General features: G+C 50.4%; 1 protein-coding gene across 2 annotated transcripts in view; it reads right to left on the bottom strand.

Moving 5' to 3' along the window:
* The window catches only part of SYNGR1 (synaptogyrin 1), a 27,349-nt gene extending 16,015 nt beyond the window's left edge, over positions 1-11,334 (bottom strand). For both annotated transcript variants that reach the window (XM_026657583.2, XM_026657584.2), the window contains exon 1: positions 11,073-11,334. In XM_026657583.2, coding sequence (XP_026513368.1) covers positions 11,073-11,171 — 99 coding nt within the window. In that variant the 5' untranslated portion in view covers positions 11,172-11,334. The remainder of the gene's footprint in view (positions 1-11,072) is intronic.
* Positions 11,335-11,621: the final 287 nt, after the last annotated feature.

Genomic DNA, 11,621 nt, shown 5'->3' on the forward strand with positions numbered 1-11,621 from the left:
CCCCACACCACAACCCTCTGCCCCATCCCTGAGCCCCCTCCCACACCTCAAACCCCTCATCCTCAGCCACACCCAAGAGCCCTCACCCCCCGCCATAGCCCTCATCCCCCCATACCCACCACATTGTGCAATATAGGGAAATTGTTAAATGCTTACTGTTTCCAGTCCATTTTTACATTATTTTAAAAATATATATATCAGCTTACAAGGCAGGTGTGGGGAGGAGGCAGGACTTGGACCCATTCTGGGCACCACCAAAAATGATACAAACCTGCCGTCCCTGCACTGGATGGTGACTAACTCTGCTTGCTGGTGCTGGGATGCCGCGCCATTGCTCCACCAATTCTCTGCTCCCTTACAGGCACCGTGCACTGCTGCAGGAAGAGCTAGGGATCAGTCCCTGCACACCTGGCTGGCTCGGACACGCCCTGCTCCCACCCCTCACTGCATGCTTGCATAAAGACCAAGCAGAATCTAATGCTTGCCTAGCACTTGTTCAGTTAAACCCGTGGGCCCTAATTCTCTTCTCACGTCAGTCCGGCAGTCAGCATAAGCCAGGGGTTCTCAAACTCGGGGTCATGACCCCTCAGGGGGTCACAAGGTTATTACTTGGGGGGTTGCGAGCTGTCAGCCTCCACCCCAAACCCCACTTGGCCTCCAGCATTTATAAGAGTGTTAAATATAAAAAAAGGGGTTTTAATTTATAACGGGGGTTGCACTCATAGGCTTGCTATGTGAAAGGGGTCACCAGTACAAAAGTTTGAGAACCACTGCCATAACCCCACCGACTGCTCTGGAGTTATGTCGGAAGTACACTGGCCTGCAAGGGGGTTTTAAACAAGCAAAGGCGTTTGGCCAGGCAAACTCAGAAGTTCCGACCGTGCTCCTCACCCACCCTACGGTGGACTCGCTTCATCACTTGCAGCCAGTCCTCCTCTTAGACACCCACAAACTATTACCATGCATTCCCATGGCACATCCCCTGTATCAGAGTGCAGTAACGAAGGAACAGGGCCGGCTCTAGCATTTTCGCCGCCCCAAGCGGCGAAGAGGGGGAAAAAAAAAAAAAAAGTCGCGATGGGCGGCACTTCAGCGGCTGCTCTCCCGCACCGCTTCATTATTCGGTGGCAATTCGGCAGCCGGTCCTTCCCTCCGAGAGGGATTGAGGGGCCCGCCGCCGAATTCCCGCCGAAGACCTGGACGTGCTGCCCCCTTCCATGGGCCGCCCCAAGCACCAACTTGCTGTGCTGGTGCCTGGAGCCGGCCCTGCGAAGGAGCAACTGACAGAATGGCCAGAGGAGATCAAATGAACACTGGCGCGTTGAAGGGGGAAGCAGGGAGCTGAACCTGCTGATAGAATCACATGCTGTGCAGAGCGTGTGTGTTGTGTGCCCGTGGCAGGGGAGAAGGGGCAGGGGAGCGCCTGGGGAAAGGGAAGGCAGCTTCCTTCCTGAAAGACATTTTCCTCCTTGAATTGAAGAAGCTGATTTAAACAGCAGCAGAGGGAGGAACCACACTCTAGGAAGCAGAGATTCCCTCTGCTTGAGGCATTGCTTTCCCCTCCGCCCCAACACTGCAGGCTGAGCCATGTAGCCAGCATAGCAGAACCTCCTGAGTGTCATGTGATGCTTCCATCATGCTGCCCATTTTCAGCAGTGCATTAGGCCCTCCCGAGCATCACATGATGCGTGCAGAACACTACCTGCTTTCAGCAGTGCATTAGAATTTAATGACTATCCCATGAGGAATCCGACACGCTACCTCCACTCCAGAGATCTCCAAGATTGCCCTACTGTGGAGTTGTCTTCCATGCTTCCTGCCCTAGCTAACTCCCCACAATTGCCTGCAGTCACAAGGCTGTCACACTGCCTGCTTTCTCCCCTTCCCCTGAAGCCCTTCTTATTTCATTATAAAAAGGAAATATTTTAGTGACATACTATTCCTCATGGGGCTTATAATTCAATCCTGCTCAGACAAACACAGCAAAAACCTCTCCTGCGTTTGCTATCGGTAGTGACCCAAAATAAATAAATAAATCAAGCTAGGCTAGCAAAAAGAAGCAGGAGAAAGACAGGCCTGCTAGAGATTATCCAGCTTTTATTTTCATCCAGGCACCCACAACTAGAGTTCCTGGAAGGCTCTGGAGAGCCCAACATAGATACATTTCTTTCTGCATCTACTTTGATTTATGGCATCTGAAGAAGTGGGCTGTAGCCCACGAAAGCTTATGCTCAAATAAATTTGTTAGTCTCTAAGGTGCCACAAGTACTCCTGTTCTTTTTATTTGATTTAGGTAGTTTTGAAGAAAGCATATACTTAGTTTCTTTGGTAAATGTCTGTGACAGGTGCTGGATCAACAGGTCTGGCAGCTAAAGGCCTGTGTTTACCCACACAGCAAGGTACTGTTCAGGCAGCCAAAACTTCCTAGATGCCACCAGTGTTCCCTCTAATTTTTCCCACCCATGTGTGGAATGAATTTTGTTATGTGGGGCGGGGCTGGGCTAGGTTGGAGCCGGGGGAGGGGCACTTCTCCCTTGGCCGTGGCAGGTCTGTGGCTGGGCTAGGTTGGAGCCGGGGGAGAGGAATCTCTTCCCGCTGCAGCACTAAGCACCTGCCCTGTGCTTAATAAGCTGCTGCGTGGCCCCACAGCTTAGAGGGAATTTAGGATGCCACCCTCCTGGTGTGACTGAGCCCTGACCGAGAGGGTCACCTCTGTGCAGGACAGTCCATCTCCATGACCCATTACTTATTTGGTTGCTCTGCTGAGAAAGTCAGCTGGGGGTGGGGGGAGGGAATGTGGACAGCAATCCCAGTAGGAATTGAACAAAACCCACTAGCTCACTTCATCCTATCAGTAGCCAGATAACAGCTTTTAGTCACTGCCGATCTGGGGCTGACCTGGAGCAGGTGATATAGAGGTAGAAGGCTCTGGAATCCTAAATTCCCACAGCCGGTTCCCACTGTATGACTTGAAATGGTGTGACTGAGCTGGCCCACTTTGCTACACAGCGCTGAGGTGCTGATTCCTAATATTAACCCTTTTACATCCTGCCGGAGTAGCGCTCAAGAAGTCTATACAACAGAAGAAAGCATCCTTTCTCCGCCATCGTTCTGTTCCTCTCCCTCCTTGGCAACCCAACCCAGCTTCCACTGAAGTGCTCCTCCCACACTCGACAACAGAGACAGAAAAGACCTACTACGTGACCTAGGCCTGGTAACTGCACCCAACAATACATTTTCTAGTGCTTTGTACAGGCCGTCTTATGTGTCCCATAAGGGGCTTCTATCACGTCTCCTTTGGAGAGTAAGGATGAGATTTTTCGAAACCGCCCAAGGGATCTGGATTAAAAATTAAAGGGAATTGTTCATCCAGATTCCCATAGGCAGCTTTGAGAAGCTCAGCCTAATCCAACGGATCCCCCTACCAAACATTCTTCCTGATCTTCAGGCTAAACAATCTTCTTAATTTCATCCCATTACTCCTAGTACCACCATAAAACATTCCTCTCTAACTTTGGTGTCAATACCCTTCAAATGCTTCCAGATGGTTATTCTATTCCTATTGGTTATTGTTCAACCTAGCAACTGTACACATATTTAAATCAAATTTCATCTTTCCTCATAAAGGGACTGGAGGACTTAATGATCTGTGTGACTTCCCTTCTCACAACACCCTCTAATTCATCAATATCTTTCTAGGAATGAAGTTCTCAGACTGAATACAGTATGCTAGGTGCAGTAGCACAACCTTTGTAGAGAACTATTATCTCTGTACCCCATGATGTAACTGATCTCTCTGCATACATGCCTTAAAGGGAAAAAAAAAAATCACACTGGCCCTGTTTGCTGCCATCTCCTATTGTGGGTTCATGTCTAATTTACAATCCACTGTCACCCCTAGGTCCCTCTGCATTATTGCTTCCCAATGGTCTCCCTTATTTTTCCATCAGTGTATTAGCCTGTATTTTTCCAAGATGAATCTAATTTTATTACTTTTTTGCTCATGTTTCTAACTGCTCTTGATTCCTTTGTGTTATTTCTCCTTCCTCACTGGGGTTCGCAACTCTGCCCAATTTAGTGTCACCTACAAATGTCAGTAACATGAGGCTTACTGCCACTCCCAGACCCTGCTGTAACCCACCCGGCATCTCCCCCAGATCAATCTAGTGTTATGTATCGTTATTCTTTGGTTATTGTGGTCTGTTAGCCAGTTCTCAGTTCACATGACAGCGTCCCTGCCCAAGCTTGTCAATAAGGCTTCATGAAACACTGCACCCACTGCTTTAATTAAATCCAAATACATTTTATATGCACTGCTGCGCTCCCTTCAGCGGCCTATCTGCTGACATACTAGAAGGCAGCCAGCAAGCAGGTGTGGTGGGTGTGGTGAAATCATGCGAACAAGATGAGGCAGCTACCACTCACAGCACTCAGTGCTATTTCTGGCAAAAACCGAAGGGAAGAACCAAGGCTGAGCAAATGTGGAAACTCATGAATGCCGCTCTGCTACCAGAGTGAGACTGGGAACTCACTGTGGGGAAGCAGTGTGTACAAGAGCCCAGCTTTGAATCCCCTTGTCACCCATCAGAAAGGTGAGGGGGTAAGTCCCTCTCACAGAGACTCAATAGCCTGAAGTAAGTGGAGGCACCACCGATGGAAATGTCTGGGCTGAATTCAGCAGTGACATACATGGGCTGTAAATTACAGCCAGTTTCTGACCAACATACATCTAAAGTAGTAACAGGGTCATTTGCAATGATTTAGCAGTCAGCGTGGGCAAGACGAGTGTAACTTCCACACCTGGCCGGAGGGGTGGGGTGGGGTGGGGTGGGGAGAGAAAAAGGGAATAGCAGAAAAAGCCCCTAATAGGGTTGTAAAAGAAGGCTGTTTCTCTATTCTCACACACACCATCCTCAACACCTTCAGGGACATTCAGGTCCTAGTGGAAGTGGGTATAGCTGCCACTGACTTACAGTACTACACAGCAAGGACTGGATCTGCTCCCCAAAAACCAAATCAGTGTAAATTTCACTGCTTCACTATTTACATCCATTACTTGACTAACCTGTACTCCGAGTGCAGCTTACACCCTCATTTAAATTCCCACTGGACTTGGCCCCAACATTTAGCAGTCCTGTAAGTGCAGGGCTTGGAGAGAGTATGATGTAGTGCATAGGGCACTCAATTAGGCACCTGGAGATCTAGGTTCTATCCCAGCTCTACCATTGACCTGCTGTGTGACCTTGGGCAACTTATTTCCCCTCTCTGGGCTATAGTTGCTGTGTCTGTTTTGTGTATTTAGACTGTAAGCTCTTTGCCGCAGGGACTCTCTCTCACTATGTGTTTGTAGCGGGCCTAGCACAACAGGGCCCTGATTTCAGTTTAGACAGAACCTCTAGGAGTTTCTGTAATTAAAAGAGATAAATGATAACAGCAACATGGAGTGAAAGAGGAGAGGGGATGGTAAGGGTCTGTTTTTATTATCCTATTATTATTTATTAGCTGATTCTGGAGCTCACATATGGTTGAAGGAAACTTTGCTTTTCTAGTCATTTGGCAACATTTTATTCAAAGCTTTCACTGAGCAGCTGCTGTTTGAAATGCACAGAACCAAGCCACCTAACTGAACCTATTTCTAAAACAAAGAGACACTCCCAAGCTGTTTATGTTTTTTAAACTGAATGATGCTTCAATCTCTGGAATTAACAGTGCCCAGCAATCAGGAAACCCTGAACAATGAGCAACAAGCCTTTTCTCAATTAACACTTTATTTATTTGTGGAGTCAAAGCTAGATTCAAAAGTGGGCATGTCCAGGGTGGATTTGATTTAAATCATGATTTAAATCACTATTCAGGAAGACTCGATTTAATCATGGATTTCTACATAAAAGTGCATTCTTGTTGGTTGTTATAACCTTAATACATATTCTTCACAACTCGGAGATAGATGTAGGCTTCATTTTTAGAAGGTACACACTATGCATTTTTTAAGTGATTTATTTTGAAAACTTTTCAGATTAATTTTACAGCTATATCAGAAAATGAATGATTGTTTGGTTGTTTCATTTACCAGAGCTAACTGAAGCAGATATTTATGAAGTCACTGGGAGGTGAACTATCTCCAATTCAACAGGTTAATCATTAATATTTGGAGGATTTTCTTGCCATGCTGTATTAGGAGGAGAACATCACCAGACAGACATTTAAATTGTTTTATTTAACTATTTCTCACCCCTATTTATTTATTTTAAAACATTTTTGCTGTTAACAAGCAAATCCACAGTTTGAGAACTGCAAAACTAAGCATCTCTGATGGTATCTTCTAGACCAGAGGTGGGCAAACTATGGGCTGCGGGCCACATCAGGCCCTTGAGACTATCCCGCCCAGCCCTTGAGCTCCTGGTCGGGGAGGCTAGCCCCTGGCCCCTCCCCTGCAGCCTCAGCTCCCCAGTGCTCTGGGTGGCAGGGCTGCGAGCTCCTGCTGGGCAGCTCAGCTGCGAGAGCCGCAAGCCGGCCCCAATGCTCTAGACTGCACGGCGGCGTGGCTGGCTCCAGCCGGGCGGCGCAGCTGCCAGTCCTGGTGCTCTGAGTGGCATGGTAAGGGGGTGGGGAGCGGGGGGATTGGATAAGGGGCAGGGGGTCCCGGGAGGAGGCAGTCAGGGGAAAAGGAGCAGGGGGGGTTGGATGGGTCGGGGATTTTGAGGGGGGCAGTCAGAGGGTGGGAAGAGAGAGGGGGTAGATAGGGGGTGGGGGCCAGGCTGTCTGGGGAGGCATAGCCTTCCCTACCTGGCCCTCCATAGAGTTTCAGAACCCCGATGCAGTCCTCAGGCCAAAAAGTTTGCCCACCCCTGTTCAGACTAAGCACTGAGTCCCATTGGGTAGATAGAAAGATTAACCTAAATAATCTATACAGAAGCCCCTGGAATCCCATAAGATTGGGTCCCTAATCCATGAACTATTGGAACTCATTAACAAAACTTTTCTTAAACATTACATGAATATATTGTCTCTATTTCTATAATTCTATAGAATTAGAATTTATAATCCCTATTTCATGATAAGATCTCTTTGAGCTATAATGTATCTTAATTAAAACTATCTTTAGGTAGGTTTTTTCCTCAAAAAGCATTTTATCAAAAAAATCAGATTTAAATAAAAAAAAAAATCCTTTTTTTTTTTTTTAAATAATTGATTATTATCCACCCTGGGCATGTCACATCCTGCCTTAAAGACTTACACAGGCCCCAAAACCAGCATATGTAGCTGTGTGGCAGAAGATGGGAATAGCTTCTTATCTGAAACGTGGAGCGGGGAATGGCTTGCTCAGTGTAGCTGACAATGGTATAAAGAGGCTGTCATCTCTAGATCACTGATTTCAGTGCAAATCACAGGTCAGGGTAAGGGTGTGACTGGATGACTCAAGCCTGTTTTCTGTAAAGCTTTCCAATGCTGCTAACACTTATGGGAGCTCTAGTATAGAGCCACTGGCATTTTACCCACTGTGTCATCTAAGGCTAGATCTATACTTGAACCGCAGCAGCTGCACTGCTGTAGCAGTTTAAGTGTAGATGCTACCTATATCGCCAGGAGGGATTCTCCCATTGCTGTAGTTAATCCACTGTCTACACTGGGGGTTAGGTTGGCTTAACTATGTCTCTCAGGGGTGTGGATTTTTCACACCTCCGAGCAACGTAGCTGAGTCGCTCTAACGTTTTAGCGTAGACCTGGCCTGCCTACTAAGAACAAGTCTACGTGACATGGTGGTAAAAGCCTCATCTACACTAGGGCTCCTACTGTTGCTGCCAGAGGTGAAAATGCACAAGTACTAGCAAAAAGACAGGGTCTGTGTGAAGGGGAGACAAAGCCTTTTACCTCTAAGGTAAAATGCAAATACAACGCCTGTCAATGTGACCTAGTGATCTAGGCCTGAGACTCAGAATCTGTGCGTTCTATTCTTAGCCCTGCCTGCTCATTGGATGATGCTGGGCAGGTTGCTTAACTTCTCTGTGCCCCAATTTCCCTATGCGTAGCATGGCTTGTGTGAACAGAGTTGGTTGTCTCAGTCTGGTTATCAGTGGACAAGTCCCCCCATCTCCACTGGCCCCCTTGTGGGGGGGTCTCCACAAGGAGGCTAGGGACTGAACAGATTATGTACAATTAACTCCTCCACGCTCCAGTAGGTGCTGCTTTTTCCAAGCTGAGGCATGTTGATGGGGAGCAGTGTGCCGGAGGTTTGAGTGGTTACTGCCCTTGGTAAGCAGGTTTGGGGAAAACGTAGAGGACTCTGTTCTCCAGGACTGTTGAGCCAACACCTTTTGCCTGCACCAAATTGGTTTAATTTTTTTGTCAGGTGTAAAGAAAGAAAGATTCTGCCCACGTGCTACAACAAGCATCCTTACATGCGTACTGGGGAGCTGCTACTTCCTATCACCAGCAGCAGTCTGGAAACATGAGCTCCCTCACACCAGTGTCCTGACAGTGCCCAGAGTCTCACTCTAGTGATGCCAACCTCTCTACACTGGCCTAAGCCTCCTGTGTGTCAGACCCTGTCACCAGGCGCCCATCTTCTTCTCAACGTTAAACAACATACGCCATCTTCTACAACCTACCTGAGTTCTTGTGCCTCATCCTTTAAAGGTGTGTACTGCACTCATCGAAATTAGATAGCATGCTCTATGGGGCAGGGGCCAGGCAGAGGTGCTGGAACAATTTGTATAGTGGGGGTGCTGAGAGCCATTGAACCAAACTGTAAATCCTGGATATGATGGAAACCACTTCAAGCCAGGGGGTGCAGCAGCACCCCAGCACCCCTAGTTCCAACACCTATGGGGCCAGGTGTTACCCTGTGATGGTAAAGTGCCAGGCATACCTCTGGTGCTTCACAATAAACACTAATAATACACAGCATATCATTACAAATGTTTTGGGTTAGCCTGTGAACTCAAAGCTCTGGCTCAGCAGCACTGGGGGAGAGGTGCTAAAGAGGAGATAAAATGGGCCAATAGGAACTGGTGAGAAGAAAATGAAGTAAGGGGGAGAAAAAGGTGCACACCTCATTTCTCCCCGTGACTAACAAGCAGGCTGTCCTTGTTGGGATGCTGACCCCAGGGTACTGCCAATGTTCTGCAGTGGGACATTTGTTTCTATAGCTAAGTAAAGGTCTGTAATGTTCTGCATAGGGTCAATCCCATTCCATCCTCTGTCAAGGTCAAGGAGACAGAGCTGGTGGTTGTGTGGAAACAGTAGGGCATCCAAGGGAATGCTAAACCCAGGGTAGTCTGTCATGGCTGGGCAGTCATTATGGAACAAGTATGGGAGTTCATGGAGGAGCCGCCAGAGTACAAGAAACAATGGAGCAGAAAGAAGTGCACAGCAGAGACCGTCTCTTGTTTTCTCTCCCTCCTGGCTTTGGGAAGCCAGAACCCTGCCTGCAGTGTTAGAGTGAAGTCGTGGTATTACAAAAAAGGGAAAGGAAATTCTGTCTCAGAGATTAGGGTTGGAAAAATCCTTTTAGGTCACATCATGTCCATCATCCTTGGCTGGAACACTCTCTGCTGCTTTCCCCAAGCCAGGCGATGGGGGGGGGGTAGAGGGGGGGAGTGTGCATCCATCACTTCATAATGGATTTCCATAGCAGCTTTGCGCCAGGAGATTTACTGAACTCCCCGTCCCTCAGTAACAACCATGCTGTACTGTACCGTACATAGGCCCGGTCCGACAGACCAACTGACCATATTAATCATATCCCCAGGGATCTCAGGGTGCAGCTAGGCTTTGCAATCAGGCTGAAGGGGCATCTTCCTTGACAGAAATGGATTGTGCCACTTTGGTCACACCAGCAGACGGAGCACCTCCTTTGCACCGGCACAGAGTTTGATCTGGCTATGGGATGTTAGTGCCAGCAACAGGCTGGCCAATCCGATCAACCCGTGTCCCCCCCACCCCCTATCTGCCCTTTCCTTTCCATTTTTTCCATATACATTTAAAAAAACAAAAACAGGGAGCTGCTTTGGGGCACCTCAGGCTCATGCTTGTCCACCTTGGTGTGTGTGTGTCTCTCTCTCTTCACACTCTCCTCCTCCTCACACTGCCCCCACCCCCTTCTTAACGCAATCTCTCTCTCCAGCTCTGTGTTTGCAGCTCGCTCCCTTAATCCCCATGACCTTCCCGCACAGAGCTACAGCCATGGGATCAGTGTTACAAGATGAGAGACCCTCCTCCCCCCACCGTAGCAAGGAAAAGAGGCCGAAAAGACCCTTCCCCTCCCCCCTCTCACCGAGCCGTCTCACCCCCTCCTGCACAGAACCACAACACATTGCAGAGTGGGAAAGAAGGCAAGGGAGCCAGGCAGGCGAGAAAGGACAACACGCTCCCCCCCGCCCCGCGTAATCTCGTACAAGCCCCCTCCCTCGCTGCTCCCTGTCTCCAGCAGCAAGCAGAGCAGACAGAATTAGACGGGCTGGCGAGGCAGAGGCGCTGCCGTGCAGAATCATCATCTCCACCCCCCCGCAGACACCAGTGTTTCCAGGTCCCCCTTTTCAACAAAACAAACAAGCTCCTCCCTGAAAATGTCCCTACAACACTGACTGACCCGGGGGAACGGGGACGCCCCCATTGCACCAGATCCTACCCTGGGGAGGGGGCCCGCGCCCGGACGGGATCCCCCCGCGGGATTGTGTTTGGATCACGTCCCATTTTCCACCCTCCTCTCGGCTCCCGGGCTCTGCCCCCACCCTGCTGCAGAAACACCCCATCTTCGGGCAGCCGCAGCGGGGGACACGCGCGACCGGCACCGGAGCCGCCACCTGAGCCGGGGCTCCCAGCGGGGCGGCCGCCTCTCCCTGGGCAGAGGTGACTTTGCAGCACCGGCTCCAGCTTCGCCCCCCACCCCTCCCCGATGGGGCCCGGCCGGTGTGCGTGGGGGGGTTGCGGGGCCCGGCAGGTGTGTGTGGGGGGGAGCGGGGACCCCCGAGCGCAGGGCACGCGGCTCATTGCGGAGCGCGGCCGGGGAAGGGCATTCCCCCCAGCCCGCTGCCTGCCCCCAGGGATCGGCCCCCGCCTCGTGCCCTTACCCAGGAGAGCACCCGCAGGACGGTGTGAGGCTGCCGGAAGAAGGTCTGGGGATCGAAGGCGCCCCCGGCTTTGCCCGCTCCATACGCGCCCCCTTCCATCCTTGGGGCGCCCCGTGGCACGCCGCTGAGCCCCTGCGTGTGTCTGAGCCACTCCGAGCAGCTGGCCGGGGGTGCCCAGGAGCGCTGCCCCGGGGGGTAACGGAGGCAGCTGGGCGAGCGGGCGGGCGCTAGCTGTGCATGGCCGCGCTGTCGCTCCCCGCTCAGTCACCGCTGCCCGGCTGGAGACACGCACGCTCCGCTCCAGGGCAGGCGCTAGTACAGGGGCCGCGCGCTCCCTCGCAGCAGCAGCAGCTGAGTGGCGGGAACGCGCCAGGCAAGGGGCGGGAACGCGCCCGGAGCAACTAGGGGGGCCGAGAGCGTGAGCCCCTCTGAACGCGAGCTGTGCAGACCACAATGAAACCCCAGCTGTTTAGGTATTTTTAATGCAGTGCTCAGGGCAATGAAGGGTGCTGCCTGTTTTATTTCTGTAGGGCCTACAAAAAGTATTGC

Source organism: Terrapene carolina, unplaced genomic scaffold, assembly GCF_002925995.2.
Source record: "Terrapene carolina triunguis isolate 2854851 unplaced genomic scaffold, T_m_triunguis-2.0 Scaffold247, whole genome shotgun sequence".
Lineage (NCBI taxonomy): Eukaryota > Metazoa > Chordata > Testudines > Emydidae > Terrapene > Terrapene triunguis.